The sequence below is a fragment of the Amaranthus tricolor genome, chromosome 2, assembly GCF_026212465.1.
Source record: "Amaranthus tricolor cultivar Red isolate AtriRed21 chromosome 2, ASM2621246v1, whole genome shotgun sequence".
In the NCBI taxonomy this organism is placed as follows: Eukaryota; Viridiplantae; Streptophyta; class Magnoliopsida; order Caryophyllales; family Amaranthaceae; genus Amaranthus; species Amaranthus tricolor.
Genome location: NC_080048.1, coordinates 36,912,248 through 36,933,967, shown reverse-complemented (window position 1 = coordinate 36,933,967; position 21,720 = coordinate 36,912,248). Strand labels below are relative to the sequence as shown.

Below are 21,720 nucleotides of genomic sequence, written 5' to 3'. Positions count from 1 at the left end.
AACTTTAAATAATTAAAATAGACATTCTAAGTCTTAAAATAGATATTTTATTATTGGAGTAGGCGTTTTAAGAGTTAGAATTGGCATTTTAAGTGGTGTTTTTACCTATTAAGTTATTAAACTATTAAAGTTCATATTTTAACCTATCAAAATTAGTATTTTAACTTGATCAAGTTAATATTTGTAAGTTGGTGTTTTATGCAGCTTAAGTTGATATTTTAACTTATTTAAATTGGTGTTTAAATGAGGGGTGGGTATGAATTGAACCCGTAGGCTCTTGTCACATTAGTTCTGATACCACATAAAAGGGCTTTTAAGTGAGAAGTGTATTAGAGTATATAACATATCATGAGGTTCCAATCATCAGCTTAAAATGATAATTAAAACCACATTATATATTATAAAAATAACAATTGTGAGCTCATCAAACAAAATGTTTCTCCAAAAAAAAATTGCCACACAATTATTATTATTATTATTATTATTATTATTGACATAAAAAGAAAACATATAAACATAATTTATTTACCATACAAAACATACAACCATACAACAAAAATTGTTACATATACAAAAGACTCACTTTAAAACAAGCAGGTAGTACTTGCTAACTAATCAAATTCAGGAGTTGGCTCTTCTTCAGGACTAGCCAAAACCCAATCCCCTTCCTTATTCAATATCATTCCTTTGTTCTTTTCAACCCACCAAGATGGAGGTACCAAACATTCCTCCTTAAGGAAATCACAAGATTTATTAACCAAAGCAACACTTCTCTTATTCACAAGCTTAAACTCTTTTTTCGACCCGTGCCAACCATTCACAACATGCAATATAGCCTGTAAGTTATGCCAATCACTAGGATTTTTCGACTCCTTAAGAAATTGCGATTTTCTGGTATCAATCTCGAGTTCAGTACCTATATTTTCGTACCCCAAAAGCTTAAAAGGGTATAGAGGAATCAAATCAATCACGTTTTTCACATGCAGCACCTTAAGATTAGGGTACGAATCAAATCTCGTCTTAAAAGTTTGGTTACCAACTTTAGGACATCCAAAAACAATACATGAAATTGGAATCTTTGTTGTTAGATTTTCAGCAACATCAAATGCACTTACAATGGCTAGTGTTGCTCCTAAACTATGACCCGCAAATGTAATGCTAAGGGTTTCACCCTTGTATTGATCAATTAGTTTTTTGAGCATAGTTAAAAGTTGTGTTCTTGCACTAAGTTTTGTAAAAGGGGATTTTGGATCTTCAGATGTGTATATTGTTAGCCAACCTGTCATGATTTTGGGTAACTCATTTTCATCTTCATTCTTGATGTCATTGTCTTCATTCTCATTTTTGTCTGATACAATAAGAAAAAAAAGTTATATTTTCATATATCGGATTTAGATATTTGAAATTTGACACAAAGCACAGACATTTAAAGTTTAAAAGGCGAGTTTGAATGATTGAAACCTCATGATCATATCTTAAACTTGACGGAATGGTGTAGAATTTGATCTTTTAATGGCTGTAATTTAACTAGGGAAAAAGTAAGGGCGAATACTCTAACCTTTTTTAAGAAGGCAGGGACATGCTAAAGACGAGCAAAATAGGTTTGCAATGCGTTGAAAGAAGCGGGGTTGAGAAGTCAAGTGCTCTTGCGGAACTAACAAGACAAGGTAGAATGAAAATAAATTAGGACCAAACTTTTGATTTTCCCCAGCTTCATTATAAAATATAAATCATACTGAATTTCTTGTGGAAAAAATGTAAATTTTAATTAATTCCATAATACACTTCTTCTACTTTGTATTTTAATTTTTTGAATATCTTAATAAATACTATTATGATATAATATGTTTTAGAATCAAAATTTTAATAATCTTTAGACGTGAATAGAACCAATCATTGTATTCTTATAAACATTAATAGAATTAGAGACATGATTCAACCTCAAAATAAAAAGTTTATATTTTCTCAATTTGCATTAGTTAGTCAATTTATAAGGTACGTTTCACGGTGTTGCAACATAATTCAACACAAACACATTAATCGAACATTCAACCTCAAAATAAGAAGTCTATATTTTCATAACTTGTATTAGTTAGCCTATTTATGAGGTGCGTTTGACAGTGTGACTACATGATTAAGCACAAACACATTAATTGAACATATCAACCTCAAAATAAGAAATCCTTATTTTCATAATCTGCATCAGTTAGCCTATTTATGATGTGTCTTTTAAAGTGTGATTACATGATTCAACACAAACACATTAATCGAACATAACAACCTCAAAATAAGAAATCCATATATTTTCATAATTTGCATGAGTTAGCCTTTTTATGAGGTTCGTTTCACAGTGTGACTACATAATTCAATGCGAACATATTAATCGAATATTCAACCTCAAAATAAGAAGTCTACATTTTCATAATTTATATTAGTTAGCCTATTTCGGAGGAGCGTTTCACATGTAACTTCATGATTCAACACAAACACATTAATCAGACATATCATCCTCAAAATAAGATATCCATATTTTTATAATTTGCATCAGTTAGCCTCACTGTGTGACTACATAATTCAACACAAACCGATTAATTGAACATTCAACCTCAAAAAAAAAAGTCTATTTTCATAATTTGTATTAGTTAGCCTATTTCTGAGGTGCTTTTCACATGTAACTACATGATTCAACATAAACACATTAATCAAACATATCATCCTCAAAATAAGAAAATCCTTTTTTTTTCATAATTTGCATCAATTACAGTATGTAACTACATGATTCCACACAAACACATTAATCAAACATATCATCCTCAAAATAAGAAATTCATATTTTCATAATTTGCGTCAATTAGCCTATTTACGAGTTGCATTTCACGGTGTGACTACATGATTCAACACAAACACATGTATCAAACTGACTCAGAGGTGTTCATTCGGGTCTTCAGGTCAACTTTGTATCGGTTCAAAATCGAGTCTTGTGTACAAATTGATTTTTACATTATTTTAAATTCATTGTGAAGTCGAGTTCGAATTTAAGTTCAGGTAAATATCATGTCATCAAGTCTGTTTTGAACAGACTCTTCGAACATATCAACCTCAAAATAAGAAATTGACATTTTCACAATTCACATGGTTAGCCTATTTATGAGGTATGTTTCACAATATGACCATCTCGTACGACAATTTGGGATCGATCAAACAACATGTATATGAGTTCTTACCGGTACGCAGCAAAGTTTGAGCAGAAGCAAGTTGAGCACCAAGAACATTAACCCATTCATAATCCCTAATAGTCCCTCTCCACGCCACATAAATCTCTCTTCTCCCCAATTTCCTACTCTCTTCATCCTTCGAAACGACGACGTATCCAATCCAATTAGACTCCCTATCCCACTTCTCACGTGACAAAGACTTCAACAAAAACGTCTCAGGAACACTCACACGTGCAGTAGCATACAAATACCCAACGACGTCGTAGTTATCGTAACCACCAGGAAACGCCGTTTTCTCAAGAAGGTTAGACTTGGAGTAACGGGAAGCACCGCAGTAAGAAGAATTTTGATCGTTGATGAAGGTATCGTAGGTTACTTGACAGAAGTCGCCGCAACGGAGGATTAGACGGCGGAGTTGGTCGTTAAGTGGGTCGAGGAGAGAATCCCAATTGTGGGATCCTAAGAGTTGGGTCCATGTGGGACCTTCTTGGGAGAGTCCGAGCTCTTGGGTTTGATCTTCCATGGAGGAAATGGAAATAGAGTAGCTAAGAGTGGTGTGTAATGGTAGTTAGTTTTCAAAAAGAGATAATGAAATGGTTGGATTGGATTGGATTGGATTTCATTTTTGGTGTTTTATTTATGATTGATTTGTTTCCATTATTCGTGTTTGATAGTGATAGGTTTGTCATATTGGTTTAGCAATAGCCAATAGCTGAGTTGAAGAACTGTAGTGTTGGCTATACTACTTGTATTCTTGCTCTTCTAGTACACCCGCTAGAAGTAAAGGTGTTTATTCGGATTATCGGGTTATTGGGTTAATTTTACATCATGTGTCTTGGGTTAATTTAAAATCGGGTCATGAGTCCATATTGATTTTTGCATAACTTCAAATTCATTTTGAAGTGGGATAAGTTGAGTTCGGTTACAAGATTGGATAAATATCGATTCATCGGGTCTATTTTAAACATCTCTACCTCCAATTCAACTAAGTTTCAAATTTACTTTTGAATACTAACATACTCTTATTCGTTCCTTAAAGTTGTTCTTACTCTTTAGCAATAGTTGAGTTGAGGAAATGTAGTGTTGGCTTTGCTTTGTATTACTCCTTCCGTCCGTTTTGACTTTTGAGTTTGAACCACAAGATAATCTTATTTTGCAAATTTAAAAGGACGGACGGAGAAAGTAGATGTTAAACTGAGGGGAGTAGAATGGAAGTGAGAATTTATATAATCATACTTTGTATTAGTTGGACTATTAATCTATGTATAAAACGTGTCCCATAAACAGACTATCTCATACAAGTATAGAAGTATACAACATTTGTAAAGCTAAGAATTTGTCATTTCAAATTCACAAATTCTTATGTAAATTGTCTCACCGTAAGATAATCATAAATTAGGCTAATATTCCACTTTGGATATATTAAAAAACATATTATTTGTTTAAAAAAGCTATTTTTAAACTTATCTCACAATGAAACGTTCTCATGTAAGAATTGTTCTTTCAAATTTAAATTTTTGGATCACTAACCCAATAAGAACATACGTATTACTAATTACTATGAGTCAATTGATACAACAGAAGAATGCAACAAAAATGTGCGACTAGACACAAATTCCTTTCTTTGTCAAGTACAACATCATTTCTAAGGCTGCAGAACAGCGGAGAATACCAGCAACAAACGATGATATCGTATCATTTCTTCTTTCCGGCTTTACCTTCTTTACGACGCACCACTTCATCTACGTATCTTACACCTTTTCCCTTGTATGGTTCCGGAGGTCGCCAGCTCCTAATCGTTGCAGCGAACTGACCAACTTCAGATTTATCACGTCCACTTACGGTTACTCTGGTGTTTTCTTCCACCTTCACTTGCAGGTTATCTGGGATAGCCATCCTTACTGGATGAGAAAACCCGAGACTTAATACGAGATCTTTCCCTTCAACCATAGCACGATACCCAACACCAACTAACTGAAGCTTCTTATCGAATCCTTTAGAGACGCCAATTACCATGTTATCTGTAAGGGTCCTGAGCAAATGAAAGAGTCCAGTAGTAATAGGTTGAGATAAGGTCAAATGATAAAAGCCGAACAATTATCAATAGCAATCATTTTTCCATCCCTAACAATACTAACGGGTTATGTTACGACACACACTAAGACAAGCTGAAATGTGAGGCAATGGATGCCAAAGTAAGCCGTTGTCAACTCTTTTATGGTTCTCGATTGAAAACAAGGCAATTGAATGTGCGAATTTATTTCAATTGGGAAAACTGGAAAAGGAAGAAAGGAAAGACGAATTCAGCAAAGAAAATGTGCCAAAAAAGTTGAATCTGAACATATCTTGAGCATGAAAACCAGGTGGGGAAAACCATTGTTCATCAGCAAAGAGTATGAAACCAGGAGCAAGAGATTGTATAGTACATATTTTGAGCAAAGAAACTAGGAAAAGTTGGGACCTGGGCAGATGAAGCCCCATGTGAGCAGGCATGACTCATGAGAGGCCTCAACACTCAAAATTCGCAGCAGGCAAAGAAATGATAGTGACGAGTGATGACTAATATTTACAGGAGGGACAGTTTGGTTCCGTTATTGCGATGTTTGAAGAAAGATATTCAAGATTCTAATCAGGTGGACAATTGTTTTGATGTTGCAGCGAAAATAAATTGTATGCAGAGCAAAGGGGGAAGTTCAAATAGAGATCTGTGAATTCCTACAAAACTTTAACAATTTCCATTCCATTGATCAAACAAAATCGAGGGGAAACATACATTATGGTTGACATGGAAAAGTATAGACATGCTAACACGGAAAGAACTACTAAGTATTCCCTCCAGTTCTAATCAAATGTGCCTACTTCCACTTGTTTTCAATGCATTATTTCAATCATAAATATCTCTAACTATATTTGATTAAAAATTATAAAAAGTTTGGTTAATAAAATTACATTGAGAGGAATTAAACAAGATCCCACTTGACTATGTTTCAGCTCATAGATTGAGAATATAATACATGCTAAGAATGATTGGTCAATAGTGCCAAAAAAACAAATGGGACATTTGATTAAAATAGGAGGGAATACTAAGGGAAAAAATTGGAAGTTGTAATTTTCTAAATACCTTATCCCATGATCCATGGACAGAATATCTCATGCTTGGGCTTCTACACTAGCGTTTTCAATTTCTATCAATGTTTTTTGTAGTGAAGCACAAATAGCACACACAGAACAAAAAAATCTCATGTTCATCCCTCTATATTTTCCATGGGACTTAATACAACAATGACATAAAAAATGATGTTGCAAAATCAATGGGCAGGTTGGCATCCATATTAGGGCATTAGAGTAAGGAGTGACTAAAACTAGCTGCAATAAACAGTCCTTTTCATTTTGTTCTTCAAGAATCCAGGACAAATTATTGCTTTGCTTCGCTGAGAATTAAAAAAAGCCAACACTTTGAAATCCAACCTATAGTTAGCAATGGAGCCCTAATGGAACAAAAAAGATTCATCAGCCTTTGACTAAAACCTAATTACAAATGACGCGGGAAACCAAAGACTAGACAGACTATAGTTTGACAGAACTATGGCCAAGGAGCTAGGAATATTAACGACTAAATTAGGATTGCTTCACTGTTTCCAGGTTATAATGCTATATGAAGTAAATGTCTAGTTGTGTGCTACTATGGTACAAATATTAATCTAGCGTTCTGTAACTCGGCACGTGAGATTAATAATGTACACATATTATACCTGAAAAGTCCATGCATTTGATTGGCTCTTCTTGTTTCCACAGCCTTTCTGACCCTCAAATATCCAGAATCCTGCTTCTCAACTAGTACTTCCTTAGGATAAGTGATTGATAGTTCACCAAGAGGACCCTTCACTTTCAGATCCTGCCCAGCCATCGTAACTGCCACATTAGTCGGCACGACAATTGGCTGCTTTCCTATTCTTGACTCTTTGCACTCTATTTCTGTCCTCCAAAAACCAACACGAGTGGTGGGTATACTAGTACCTATGTCAACTTTTCCACCTAGAAAGTGGCTGAGATATTGAAGAAACAAAAATCAGTTCATGACTTTATAATCTATTACTGAACACTAGCATGGCATATGCAAATGAGTCTACTATGTGTTTCAAACTAAAATTACAACAGCAATATGTTTGTTGAAGAACAAAACCATGAGCACCAACTTAATAATTCACTAGTTGCTTGCGCAAATTTGCCCATGAAAATGTTCAATCAACATAAAGGGGCAAAGACATTTCATGGCCCTCCCCCCTTCAGCCCTCCTAATTCCTAACAACTAAGCCATGGCAACAAGGTTATGCTTTAAGCACTCCAAGATTTCATATTGACACTCCTAATCCGTCTATTAATAATCGAACACAGCAAGTCGTTCTGGGCATATGCAAGATTTCCCAATGCACAAAACCATTTAGTTTGATTACTTGTTTTTGATCACAAAATTTCAAAAAAAATGTAAACTAAGTAGGGTTCCAATATTATTGGGTATTTTAACTCCGTCCTAGAAACTAAGTGCCATTATAAATCAATAGAGTGCCGAATACAGCTTCCTTGTATTACCAATTCCCCAAAGCTTAAGATTTGAATATACATTTATATTCTTGAACTCGAAGTCTTGCATTCCTTTTAGAGGTTTTACTACTACAGCCTTTCTTTTAGAATCTGAGAAGCTACTGGCATCTCCAAAACTAAAATTTTTAGATTACGAGCTAAGTCTGAGGAAGGGGAAAGCCAGATGAGAATCAAACCCATAACGTTAACCAATGATAGTGGTATTTGCCCCAACTGAAACAAGACCCGATTCTCTCCCAAACTAAAAACTAAAACCAGAAAGACATTACCGAAATCAAATACAAACACAAAAAAGACAGAATTTGAATAATCAACCGCATAATCCTCAATTTTGGTCAAAAACTCATACAAAATCAATTATCAACTGCATAAATGTAAAATCCACGACCTGGTTGAAAACTCAAACAATAAAAAGTTATTCAAGATTATCGGAATTGTTCATTATTGAAATTCGGAAAACAATGCAGGTATTAAGTAAATGTAGAAGCAACAAATTGAAGAATGAAGCTCATAGGCAGAGTGAACACAGCAAAAGACATAATAGTTTAGGAACAACAGAACCATTAAAGGAAATGTATAGAGAAAAAGAGGAGCGTAACCTTGGGAGAGGGAGAGACATTGAGAAGGAGAGCTCAGAAATGGAGGGAGCTACGCAGCAGAGAAGATGAGGGTGGGTTTTGGATAGAACCAGGGGTGAGGATTGAGGAATAAGGATGAGGGTGTTTATGACTTTTTTTTAAAGAAAAATTTACATTAATAATTTAAGCATTTAATGAATAATTTCAATTTTGAATTAATTTTTAAATTAACATTTGTTTTTATTGTTGTTAATATATTAATAGGTATGTTGATAGCAAGTGCAAAGGTCGAAGTATTTTATAAAATAAAATATTATGTTGACAGTAAAATAACAATAAAAGATTAAATTATTAAATAATAATCTAAAAATGAAATTATTTGTAGCAAATAAATAAAAAATTTGTATTATTAATATTAAAATGACTGAATTAAAATGAAAAATCATGTTAAATAAGAGAAAATATTCTGAAAAAAGACCGACTTTTACAAGAATTTGTGTTTTCATTTTCAATCGTTAAATGACCTGATCCTTACATAATTTCTATTTCTACCTTATTTTCACTCAAAGTTCTCATACATTCATTAATCATTTGTTAAAATAAGTTTAAAAATTTTAGAAATTACTTATAATTTTTTCTTTCCAACTTATCAAAGATTTATGCAAAACCATTACCTTTTTTTGTTTTTTTTGAAAGAAATTAACTTCCTTTGAATAATGACAAAAATGATAGAAGTACTTCTATGTTCTATCAAAAGACAGACATCCTAGTACATATAACATGTATTGTACTAGATTCGTATAATACGTCTAGATTCACCAAATTATTTTCCTTTTCATTCATGAATTACCGAAGCTTTCATCCATGGCTGCCAAGAACACCATTACAAACATGGAGCTCAATATCTAACTACAATCCAAAATCACCCATCAAAAAACCCTAAAACAAGAATTTCCGCCATGAAAATCCCTACAACTCGCTTAAAACTCTTCCTCATAATCACGTTCTCCATCTCCACTTTCTACCTCATCAACCGCCATTTTCTCTTCCACCATATCCCTTCTCATACTGATACCTTCGTTCATGAATCCATCTCTTCCATTTCCATTCCCACTTCTCTTCATCACATTTTCTTCTCTATAGCTTCTTCCTCATCTTCCTTCCCTAATCGTCTCCCTTTCCTTTCCCTTTGGTACTCCCCTAATTCTACTAGGGCACTTCTCTTCCTCGATAAAAACCCTAGTTTCTCTCCCCCAATTCCTTACTCTATCTCCTCCGATACTTCCCGATTTCCCTACTCTTTTCCTCGCGGTCATCGCTCTGCGATTCGCGTTGCTCGTATTGTCAAAGAAGTTGTCGATCGTAACGAACCTAATGTTCGATGGTTTGTTTTCGGGGATGACGATACCGTATTTTTTAAGGAAAATTTAGTGGGTGTTTTGTCTAAGTATGATCATGAAAAATGGTATTATATTGGTAGTAATTCTGAGAGTTCTGAACAGAATTTGAGGATGAGTTTTGGTATGGCTTATGGGGGTGGTGGGTTTGCTATTAGTTCGCCATTGGCGAAAGCTTTGTGTAAGGTTATGGATTCTTGTTTGATGCGTTACCCACATTTGTATGGGAGTGATCATCGCATTTCTTCTTGTATTTCTGAGCTTGGTGTTGAATTGACTCGGGAGCCTGGCTTTCATCAGGTCTGATTTTTGTCTCTCTTTTCCGGTGGCGAATCTAGGATACGCATGCTCGTCTTTGCATGTGTGTTGAATCAATTCGATTGTTATTACACATTTAATGTTATGTAGAAGTTTTAATCAAATGACTCGACCCATGATTTGCTCGAACACTAGGTTACTAGTATAGGGGTGTCCAACACTCATCTTGCATTCGATTCGGCTGTCATTTTTGTCTGCATAAATATTAAGAGCATAAATATTAAGAGGGTTTTTAATCAAATGATCTGGGCTGGCCTTTTTCGTTTTAGATTGCTAATTTAATCGGATGATACTTTTATTAGATGTTGGAGGTGTTTGTAACTTGGCTTATTGGGTTTTTACGTGGTTAGAGCCTTAGAGGTGATATATGATTTATACGGTCAAATTAGTTAATGTTAGTGTTTGGTAACTCGGCTAATTTGGGGAGCTTGCCGGGACAAAATCAACCGATTTGAACAAGTTGCACAAAGTAGTGTGTTGGGTCAAATAAGATGATAAAATCAACTAGTCAAATCAACCACTTGAATCAGTTACTAGCTATTCAGTCTTGTGGATGCTTACTATAGAAATTTGGGAATGCATATAATGGCTAAAATTTTATGAGCCAAAGACTTGTATTCAAATTGCTCTTTTCTTTTTGATTTTATTTGTGTTATTCATTTGATCGGTTTGACATTGTCGATGGCATAAGACTTGATGATCATATATCATTGAGTTTTGAATAACCCATTTGTTTTAATTGTTAGAGTTAAGGTGACCGGGATAACAAGCTAGTTGATTGAATGGGTTTTCTTTAAATTAACTTGTTTGCTTGATGTTTGATGCTCATATATCATTGAGTATTGAATATTTCATTTTTTTTTAAATTCCATGTGATGACCTCTCCAACTTTTTCATGTGGTAGACAAAATATTAAATTTTTGGTTAATTTAAGTACTTATTTCGACTGGATTATGAAATATGTGGCCAATTAGGGTGTCATGACATCTATTTTTTGAAAAAAATGTCATTATGTTCGGGGAAAAATAGCATTAAGTTAACAAAAACACTTCCCTTTTGTCTACCATTTGGAAAAGTTGGAAGGTTAGGTCACCACATGGATTAGAAAAATGTTTGTCTACCACGTGGAAAAGTCGATAATTCAGGGTTACCATGAGGAATTTTTTTTTTTTAATTTTTTATTTTACTTTTTAGTATTCAGAGTGAAGGTGATTCCGATAACAAGCTAATTGATTGAAATGGGTGTTTAATTTAACTTATCAGGTGGATGTTAGAGGTGACTTATTCGGCTTGCTTTCTGCTCACCCCTTGTCACCTTTAATATCTCTTCACCATTTGGAGCTTGTGGATCCCATTTTTCCTAAGAAGAACCGGACAAAGGCTGTGCAGCATCTTTTTAAGGCTGCGCGTGTCGATTCTGGCAGAGTTCTGCAGCAAACTGTTTGTTATGATCACTCAAGTAATTTGACCGTTTCAGTTGCTTGGGGCTACGCTATTCAAGTATTCGAAGGAAATATACTTCTCCCGGATATTCTTGCATCACAGAGAACTTTTACGCCCTGGAGGAGACGTGGCATCAATATTGCTAGCCAGTATGTATTTGACACGAGGGAATACCCTCAGCATCCATGTAAAAGACCTGTGGTTTTCTTTCTAGAGGATGTTGCTTCTGGAACTGGAAATGTCTGGAGCAAATATAGACGGCATAGTACTCGTAATTGTTCCCGAAATGTTGCTATGGACAAGCTAAAAGATATAAGGGTGTTTGCCAAGAAACGACCACGTAGCACTGGACCGGTATACTTTCTGTTGAGGATTTATTTTGTCTATTTTTGTGCTTAATCCTTGCTTGCTGACATCTAGACTTGTCTCATTTTAGGTGATGGCACCGCGTCGTGAATGCTGTGACATAATGCATCCCTTTAATAGATCAATGGTCATCGACATAAGGCAATGCGGCGTTAATGAGTTGATAGCCATGGATACTTGATGCCAGGAACACTGTTGAATAGCTCCTCCTATTTGTTGGAGATCTAGTGGTGGGAAATCATGTACAGCACCGTTATGAAACACTGTTTGGTGGCGTCACCTAGGTAATATGTTTTTTTCTTGTCGTATATTTACTGCAATGTACACATGGGCAGGGGCATATCTAGACCCGGGCTGGCATGGGCCATGGCCCGTGTCATGTAAAATTAAGTAATATATTAAACTGCTGTTCATTGTTTGAACCCACAACTTTCTATGCGCTTTGACAAAGGTGTTTTCAGCTAATCACACCGTGCCAATGAGAGTTCATATAATATTGGCCCATGTAATAAATTTTTTCTGGATTCGCCCCTGCACATGGGCTATTTGCAAAGGTTTCATGTTTTTACTGATATTGTTGATTGTGAAAAGCATGTCATTAACCATCATCCATGTAGTTACTGTCATTCATTCTACAATGTGAATTTTGAAAAATTTCTTAAAAATATACATACTATCAAACTTAGTGGCGGTGGACTGGTTCGGTTGCAAGCCTTGCCTTTAGGCCTTCAGCTGTTGTTGGTGGATCTGTAGGCATGAATTGGGAATAGGGTTTAAATTTCTCGCCAACTAATTTGAAAGGCATGTTTTACAAAGGGCTTATTAAGTAGACGTTAGCATTTTGATTCAGATTGTACTAAAATTTGAAAGGATTGATGAGTTAGGAAGGGGTGTAAAGCAGAGGTTGAAGTAGCATATATGGCAACTTGGCAAATTAGGTGAATGCTACCTTTTATAAAAAAATTCTTTACTATTATCTACTTAAAGGAAATTCTATTCAATGGTAATTTTTTTTTCCGAAACTTACCTTAAGTTATCTTGAGGTCGGATCTAGTTGGTCATTATGGGGAGGATCTACATTTCTTCATTTGCATTCTTGGAAAAGTTGACTTAGTTCTCTAGCTTATTTTTGGAGAAGGTACGACTAGTCTGCCTCTCTGCCATAGTGCAAAAATGCGGTAACGTTCCCGATTGCGGTAACGGATACGATGATGTGGTCACGGGGTGATGTTATTGTACAGCCATATCGGTCTAAACCATGAAATATCGCTTGATCGGCCTAAAATACGGTCTTTTTACACCTTTATGATGCAGGTAGTACCATTTAGGTAAATTTGAAAACCTTTACGATACGGTCTTTTTTTGCACTATGCTCTCTGCACTCCGAGAATCAAAATAGAGAAGGCAAAAATGAATGAGGTAAACTAGGGAAAGTGAAAAACTCTGAAATTAGGAATCACAAATGAGTTCAATTTCTTTGTACAATAGCTGCCAGCCTGCCGATCTAATTTTTTTTATCGTCCTTCAAAATCTTCTTGCAATCATCCAAAATGCATAATCACTCACTAAATTACAAGCCATTGTGCCACATACCTTAGGTGTATCCGACATCAAATCTACTTCTTGAATCTCCTCAGAAATGGCTGAAGCAGATCTTTACACCAATTTGCTGCAACAATGAAATCCAAAGCCTAGTATTTCGGTTTGTTTCAATTCGGGTCTCGGGTTGAATTTCAACAGGTCGAATTGCAAACATTAGATGTGTGAACTTCTCACAAGTAGGATTAAAATTGTAGTCAGGTTGCTGAACTACCCCTAATCTCCTACATAAACTCTCTATTACAGTGTTAAACTGGTATGGAGATTGGAGATAGGACATGGTGGATCTTCTTGTCTTGAGCCATCTTTAGCTAATGCTATATGAAACAGTAGGCACACAAGCGGGATAGCCCAACTCAGGAAGTACTTATTCAAAATAAGATCTAATCATTGAGTCGTTGTCTTTTTGCTAGTCAATCTTGATGCATCGTTATATAACATATCATGGGGCTACATTGTTAGCTTAAGCTTTGGTTAAGTGGTTCCTTGACATGGTACCATAAGTCAACGTGACAAAAAGTCGTGAGTTCAAATCTCATCCGCCCCTATCATCTCAAGTTGAATATTTAGCGTCATATATGAGTAGGGCATATGTTGCATCAATACTTGTAGCTCCCGCGATACACTGTATAACATGTTGGCACTACAATTGTCAACTTAAGTTTTTGGTTTAGTTGGTTTCTTGACATATATCCTTCCATCAACTCATGGCCATAAGGACAATGTCGTTTGGTTTTCCCCAACAATGTCAATAATTCTATTTTGAATTCTAGTTGTGAATCTTAGATGTGAATATGTGATCTTTGGCCTCATAGAAATTGGATATCTCAAAAACAGTCTTGTTTATCAATCTCCTCCTCCTCGTCTCTTGCCAATTAGTTTTCCTTTTCGTTTCATGGGGGTTGTAAGGTTTGCAATTTTGCCTTACGCCGATTTGTTATCTGCTCTTGCTACTGTTATCGGCCTGTGCTAATTTTTCGTTCTTTATACTGCAGATTGGCAATCTCTTCTCGTATTGATCTTGGGTTTTTATGATTGTTACATATGAAGACGGTGCGATTGCCGAGTCAACCACCCTGTTAGTTATTTTGGCGTACCGACTAATTTATATTTTCCATGTTTTATATCTAGGAACATGGAAATTCATTGTAGTTGTGTATTATATTAGATCATTTTGAGAATAAAAACTAAGGGAAACATTCATAAATTGTTGTATGTGGAAAAAAAATTATTTTCATAAACTCAAGCTCAAAGCTGATGGCTCATTAGAAAGGTACAAAAGATATACCCAAGAATTGCCCTTCTCAAATACTAATGGATGAAAATTACAAAATTATGTAAGATAAAAATGAAAATTTGTTAAAAAAAAAAAAAAAAAGTTTCAAGGGTGGATTTTTGCTACCCAAAATGAATGTTACTTTTCATAAAGTATCATTTTTTCTAATTTGGTAATAAATTAATAAAATATTATTTTTTTTATAAAGTATCATTGGCACCCTTCATTATAATGAAATAACATTATTATATTCCACTTTATTTGTATGGGTCATCATATAGTTCTTAAACAAGGTAATATTGATATTTTCTCCACTAATAATACTTTTCACATATTAACTTTAATTTATCTCTCTTTTAATATTCCACCATTAGATTTTAATCCCATTATAAGCAAGACGACCAATACTATCTTAATCTACCTACAAATATAGTTGGGTACAAGTTAAAAAAAAAAAATCATGCACAAAATATGGAAGTCAAAGTGATAAACTAGCTAATGGCATAGTACCAAATTTTTAAAAATTGAATTGGTTAATTTGTGGGTTGTTTTCCTTGAGTAATTGTGAAGGAATACATCCTAAAAAGTGGATCCAATCTTAAACCTCTTTTTTCCTTAAGTAATGCTCAAGTAACCAACACTTCTTCATGTGTTACTTGCTTTCACCCTCAATTTAGGCACCTTAACACTACCTTAAATGTGACCTTTCTAAATTTGTAACACACCCTTCTATTACTTTCCATCCTTTCATTCTTCACCATCAATATGAGTATCACTCCTTTTCGCTCCTTTACGATTCTAGCCTTTTCATTCATCGTATGTATACTTTTATATTTCATCGTATCATTGATTTTACTCTATACAAACCCCGATTTCACCAACTTGTTAGTCTCTTCATCACATTTCTCTACACCCACTTGTCTCGAACATATAGTCTTCGGTTTAGCCTCTAGCAAATCATCTTGGACGAAGCAAAAGGACTTCGTTAAACTATGGTGGAAACCCAACAAAACACGAGGATGTGTGTTTGTCGATAGCCTACCTATCGACATAAATTCCACACACGACAATATTAGTCTTCCTCCAATGTGTCTTTCATCGAACACATCACAATTTCGTTACACCTACAAACATGGGTACCGATCTTTTATAAGAATGGCACGCATTGTGTCCGAAACTGTTGATTTAAACTACTCGAATGTGCGATGGTTCGTGTTTGGGGATGCTCGAACAATCTTCTTCGCGGAGAATTTGGTGAAGACTTTGTCCAAGTATGATCATAATCTTTGGTATTATATTGGATCAAATTCTGAGATTTATGAGCAAAGTAGAGTTGATTCATTTGATATGGCTGTTTGGGGAGCAGGATTTGCTATAAGTGCTCCACTTGCTAGGACATTAGCTAAGGTTTTGGACTCTTGTTTGGGAAGGTATCCCCATTTATATGGGAGTGATGGAAGGATATATGCTTGCTTAGCTGAACTTGGTGTTGGATTGACACTTGAACGTGGTTTTCATCAGGTACTCTTGATTTTTAACTCGGGTTTTTAGTTTTGAAAGGTGCGAGGAGTTTTAAGCGTTATGGGTCTTTAAAAGCCTAGGCTCTAGACGCTAGCCTTTGGATTTGAGAGATCTTAAACAGATAAATAGATGTTGTAATTCCTAAAAAACCCAAAATAAAAAGTACACAAAATAGAAGCAAAAAATATGTGGAGTGAGTGTCTGCATTTAATGAGCTTCTTCTAAAAAAAGGAAAGTCAAAATAGTCGATATGCTAGCAAAATAATTACTCTTTTATAAATTAAATTAAATTCTAATTTTTTAAACTGAAAATATTTAATAATTTAAGACAGAAGTCAAAAAATAATAATTTTATAGCTTACATAAAGATTCCAATGAAAAACAATTTGAGTTTATTTCTACTCCCTTGACTACTGAATTTTACTCGATTTGTGATATTTAATCACCCCTTATATTATTTGTTATAAATTATTAAAAGGTTTGGGCTAAAAATACAACATATATGTGCTTGAACCACGAGCCCCGACCCTCAATATGGCTTCCCCACTACTTCTAAGGCTAAGATCTTTGCTAATGGTGAGCATTTTGCTCACCAAATAGTCAAAAATCAAACGTAAACTTTTATGTGAGATATTTAACTGTGAAATGATTTTTATAAATTGGCTTAACTGAATAGTACTTCAACAAATACAATTACTAGCGACTCTTTATTTTAAATCGTCTCACCAAAAAATAATTTCTCACTAGATTATCACAAAATCAAATGCGCATGCCATTGGTGATCAAATTTTACCCATTCGGTGATCCCACATGTAAATGGAAAAAATACCCGTATCATGGGCAGGGGCGAGTCCTGAATAAAAATAAGTGATGTTAATTTAAGTATAACGATGAGTATTTTGGTTTTGATCCTGGTCAAATCAATTCATATAGAATATATTTACGTGTAATATTTGATTTTATTTCAAATTAAGTGACGTCAATTGAGCTCAATGACGTCATGGTAAATCCGCCACTTCTCAGGTGAAATGTGCATCAAACCATAGAAACATTGCACCAATCAGAAAACTCTGAATTTTTGGTTCTAATATATTTGTGTTAGCTAGGTGGATGTCCGAGGGAATATATTTGGATTTCTAGCAGCTCATCCCACAACACCGATAGTATCCCTCTCACATTTGGATGAAGTTGATCCAATCTTCCCAAACAAATCAGTAATCAATTCTCTTCATCATCTCTTCAAATCTACAACAATTGATTCTGAGAGAATTTTACAGCAAACTGTATGTTACGATCGTTGGTTTTTCTGGACAATTTCGGTTTCTTGGGGTTACGCCGTCGAAATTTACAATCACCACATACATTTATCGGATGTTCTTCGGATGCAAGAAACTTTTAATCCTTTGAAGAAAGGAGCAGCGACGAATTATTTGCTTAGTACAAGGCCTGTTCATCCTGATCCGTGTCGAAGATCGTCTGTTTTCTTTCTTGATCGAGTAGATGATTCGAAAATGCCGATGATTATTGGTCGATACAGAAGGATTTTACCGGAAAACTGCAGTTTTGATCCGATGACTACGCCGAAAAAATTGAATGAGATTGTTGTGTTTTCAAGGAAGTTAAATCTCGGCATTAATCAGGTAATGTAGGAGGAAAATCCATATATTTTGTGTTCATCAATAATTTTTTAAAATTAAAATTGCTATATTTAATACTACCTCCTATTCAGCTGAATTGTCCCATTTTTTTTGGCACTATTCACTTATCACTCTTAATTTGTATTTTACTCTTAATCTATAAGTTAAAACATAGTCATATGGGATCTTGTTTGATTTGTCTCAATACAAGGATTATTAATATCAACTTTTTATAATTTTTAATTAAGCATAATTTGAGATATTAAGAGTTAAAATGTTGCCTCGGCAAGTGTGAAAAGTCAAATGGGACAGTTCAGCTGAATAGGAGGGAGTAAGATATACTTTAAAAATTTGCTTAAGCTTTTGATTGTATTAATTAGTTAACGTGACAAGAGGTCATGAATTCGAATCTAACCATCCTTTAAATTCAAGTTGATTGCAAGAGGAATTCATATCAAAACTAGTGGAAAAACATAGTGGGTTAGGCGTTTGGATTTTCAATTGATTTTTGACTTTCGGCTTTTGATGAAATAGTTAATAGATGATTTTTAAGCAAAATTAAAAGGTTATCGACTTTTTATTAGTTTTGGCTTTTTTTATATATTTTTTCTAATAAATAGTCAACACTTAATAAATAATTTAACAAACATCTCGTTAACAGCTAATTTAAACAACTGGTTTTTCAACCAATATTTACTAATTGAATTAGTTATTTGTCAAACTAATTCAATATAGAAGAGATTTTAGTAAATAACAGTAATTTGTGAAGTTAATAAATTATCTTTATGCAGTAAAGTTAGATAGGGTGAAAGTTTGTAATTTTAAGAGAAAATTCTATGAAACTACCTATTCTATACCTGAATTTGCAAAAAACTACCTTATCTAATTTTTTTTTGCAAAAAACTACCTTATGTAATACTTTTGTTTGCAAAAGACTACCTTCTAACGGATTTGAGAGTTTGACCGTCAAAACTAACCTTTGACTATCACGTGTGATGCACGTGACCCTTTAATAAGCAAACCTTCCTTCTTCATTTCAGACATTCCCAGCCATTTTCTCCCTCTGCTGCTTCGGTCAAAATTATTCCCCTTCTTCTTCGATAGCCGCGTTTTGAGCTTGAAACTCGAGGTAAGGCCACTAAGCTAATTGTCCGTTTCAGCTTCGGTTGAGCCACTATAAGCTGTTTTCGAACTTCATCCGGTAACCTCAATGTGAATCGGTCACGATTCTCACCGGGTTGACTCAGTGAATGACCCGTCGAGTGTGACCTCGGTACACAGTGTTTCATCTTCCTGAAACTCATTAAGGCAAATAGCGCACTCCAGTGACTCTTTACCGAATTTCAAATCCTTCACATCGACGTATAAAAATGTCGGAAATGTTTCGATTACGGATTGATCGAGTCCACGGATTTGAGCTCTTAACAAGTTTTCATTTCTAGCAAAAGCAGCCGGATCACCAATTGAAGAATTATCGGAACATTGTTGGATGTAAATAGCAATGCATCCAGTAATGAAAAAACCTAGAACTAAAACAATAACAATTAAAGCCATTGATGGACTTACTTTATTTCCATTTAACTCATAATCATCATCACTCGATTGTCGTTGCGCATCCACAATTTGCAATAAAGAAGTTGAGATTATGCAGAGAAATAATAGTAGTATACCATACTGGTTTGTTGTTGTGGATGTGCAACAATGGCGGCTCATAGTTTGGTGTAATTTCGATTTGAGAGGGAGAAAATCTTGCTTATTAAAGGGTCACGTGCGTCACACGTGATAGTCAAAGGTTAGTTTTGACGGTCAAACTCTCAAATCCGTTAGAAGGTAGTCTTTTGCAAACAAAAGTATTACATAAGGTAGTTTTTTGCAAAAAAAATTAGATAAGGTAGTTTTTTGCAAATTCAGGTATAGAATAGGTAGTTTCAAAGAATTTTCTCTAATTTTAATTTACTTTTTTGATTTTGTTTATTTTATTATTATTATTTTTGTCTTTTTATGATGATTTACAAATCACAGTTATTGATCAATATATACACCTTTTGTCCAAAACAATGTTTTATTTGAATTTGCACAAGAATTTAGAAACATTTTTAATGTAAAAAAGTACTACTACATTGTACAATGTATATATACAAAAAAGTAAAAAAGTTTACTAAAAAAATAGAGTAAACATTTTTAAAGTAACAAATAGTATATGAATATAGGAGAATTTTTAACAACAAAACACACATTTATTTTAGTTCTTGTTTTGTAGATAGTCTTTAAATATTATGTATCTTTTTAATTTATTTTTACGTTTTTACTAATTTGAATATTTTCCATATCTAAAACCTCATATATATTTCAATAATGTAATATTATCCTTTGTTTTTTGGCATTTTTAAGCAGTTGCGGGCACCTAGAAGGCAGTGTTGTGATGTGTTACCTCCCAAGGACGTTTCCAAATTGGAGCTTTCAATAAGGGAATGCAGAGACGATGAGCTAATTAAATTACATAAATAATTTTTTTTTGTTTAATCATCTGATATATTCACTTTGGGTACCAACATTGGTGTACACTGTAATATTCATTTTTATATGGGTTAATTTTATTTCTACAAGAGATAAATCAAAATTCCTAATGTATATTAGTTTGTCAAATCGCTTAGTTGAGTTTTAGTTTTCTAGACGTAAATGTAAATATAAATTCGAACTAGCTTAGTTATTATTATGTTGTAACGACTGATATTTTCTTGATTTGAGATTAACATTTAATCTTGTAGTTTTCTGCATGCGAAAAACAAAACAAAACCAAAAAAATATGACTCAAAATTTTAACTTAAGGGCTTTATTTTTAACTTATTTTTAACTTATGACAGACCTAAAAAAATCTTTGTTCTTATGGTATCAAACTCTTTGTCAATACTCCATCTCTTATAATATATTAGAATTTGAGTAGTCATTTTACTCTCATCTATTTTAAATGATTTTAATCAAATTTAAATCGACACATGCAAAAAGCACAAACCTTTCAACCACTAAGAACAAACACATAGATTAAATAACATCTAATTTTAACGAGCAAAATAGAAAGGAGAGTAGATTCTCCCAAACCAATATTTTTCGGTAAAAATAAGTTTAACTTGTTTTGTAAAAGGAACTCAATCAAGAAAAAAAAAAGTCAATTTTATAAACAAAATTCTAATTTTCATAGGAAAAAATAAATTCATCTTAATAAAATTAATTTTAATCAATAAAAATTAATCAAACAACCCTCAATAAATAACAAGTTGTAGATCGATTAATTTATTATTTATATTATTCTCTAAATCAACAAAAATTTAAAATATATTACACATAAAGATTAATGAGTTAATCATATAGTAGAAAATTTTATATAGAGATTCGATACTCACCATTGATAGAAAGATCAATTTTTCATTTCACATAAAATTTCTATTATTTTTAAATCAATTGTCTTTATTACATACTAGATTGAGCAAAATTAGTGGGAATGTGAGATAGAGGGATGCAAAAGAGTAAGTTGTAGTGGTGTACAGTTGGATATTTAAACAAGTTTTAGATAATATATCATATCAGATTAATTTCAATTTTTGTATATATGTATAATCAAATTTAAATTTTATATACCAATTATGTCGAATTTAGTCGAGTTACATTTCATTTCAATTAATGAAGTCAATTTTTATCAACTCTATGATAAAATAGATCTAATAATTCAACATTTATTCAACTTTATAATCCAAATCCAATTTGATCCGA

The 21,720-nt window shown here is 33.7% G+C and overlaps 4 protein-coding genes across 6 annotated transcripts; 2 read left to right on the top strand and 2 right to left on the bottom strand.

Moving 5' to 3' along the window:
- Window positions 1-452: 452 nt before the first annotated feature.
- LOC130806621 (phospholipase A1-IIdelta) lies at window positions 453-3,834 on the bottom strand. 2 transcript variants are annotated; one of them, XM_057671770.1, is made up of 3 exons: window positions 3,225-3,834; window positions 1,559-1,654; window positions 453-1,348 (listed from the first exon to the last, which is right to left on the bottom strand). In XM_057671770.1, the coding sequence occupies exons 1-3, from the start codon at window positions 3,736-3,738 to the stop codon at window positions 612-614; spliced, it is 1,347 nt and encodes a 448-aa protein (XP_057527753.1). In that variant the 5' UTR covers window positions 3,739-3,834; the 3' UTR covers window positions 453-611. The 2 variants fall into 2 exon arrangements, with proteins under 2 accessions (XP_057527753.1, XP_057527754.1); XM_057671771.1 differs by lacking the exon at window positions 1,559-1,654.
- An 868-nt stretch (window positions 3,835-4,702) lies between these two features.
- Window positions 4,703-8,539, bottom strand: LOC130806657 (50S ribosomal protein L6, chloroplastic). The gene is made up of 3 exons (XM_057671818.1): window positions 8,417-8,539; window positions 6,968-7,261; window positions 4,703-5,247 (listed from the first exon to the last, which is right to left on the bottom strand). The coding sequence occupies exons 1-3, from the start codon at window positions 8,434-8,436 to the stop codon at window positions 4,911-4,913; spliced, it is 651 nt and encodes a 216-aa protein (XP_057527801.1). The 5' UTR covers window positions 8,437-8,539; the 3' UTR covers window positions 4,703-4,910.
- A 612-nt stretch (window positions 8,540-9,151) lies between these two features.
- Window positions 9,152-15,023, top strand: LOC130806714 (uncharacterized). 2 transcript variants are annotated; one of them, XR_009040363.1, is made up of 4 exons: window positions 9,153-10,092; window positions 11,374-11,907; window positions 11,990-12,203; window positions 14,514-15,023. XR_009040363.1 is itself a non-coding variant. In XM_057671904.1 (3 exons), exons 1-3 carry the CDS (start codon window positions 9,355-9,357, stop codon window positions 12,098-12,100), a joined length of 1,383 nt encoding a protein of 460 aa, XP_057527887.1. In that variant the 5' UTR covers window positions 9,152-9,354; the 3' UTR covers window positions 12,101-14,507. The 2 variants fall into 2 exon arrangements, 1 of the variants encoding a protein (XP_057527887.1); XM_057671904.1 differs by lacking the exon at window positions 14,514-15,023 and having other exon boundaries at window positions 9,152-10,092; window positions 11,990-14,507.
- A 536-nt stretch (window positions 15,024-15,559) lies between these two features.
- LOC130805778 (uncharacterized) lies at window positions 15,560-20,623 on the top strand. The gene is made up of 3 exons (XM_057670565.1): window positions 15,560-16,315; window positions 17,422-17,955; window positions 20,347-20,623. Exons 1-3 carry the CDS (start codon window positions 15,560-15,562, stop codon window positions 20,458-20,460), a joined length of 1,404 nt encoding a protein of 467 aa, XP_057526548.1. The 3' UTR covers window positions 20,461-20,623.
- Window positions 20,624-21,720: the final 1,097 nt, after the last annotated feature.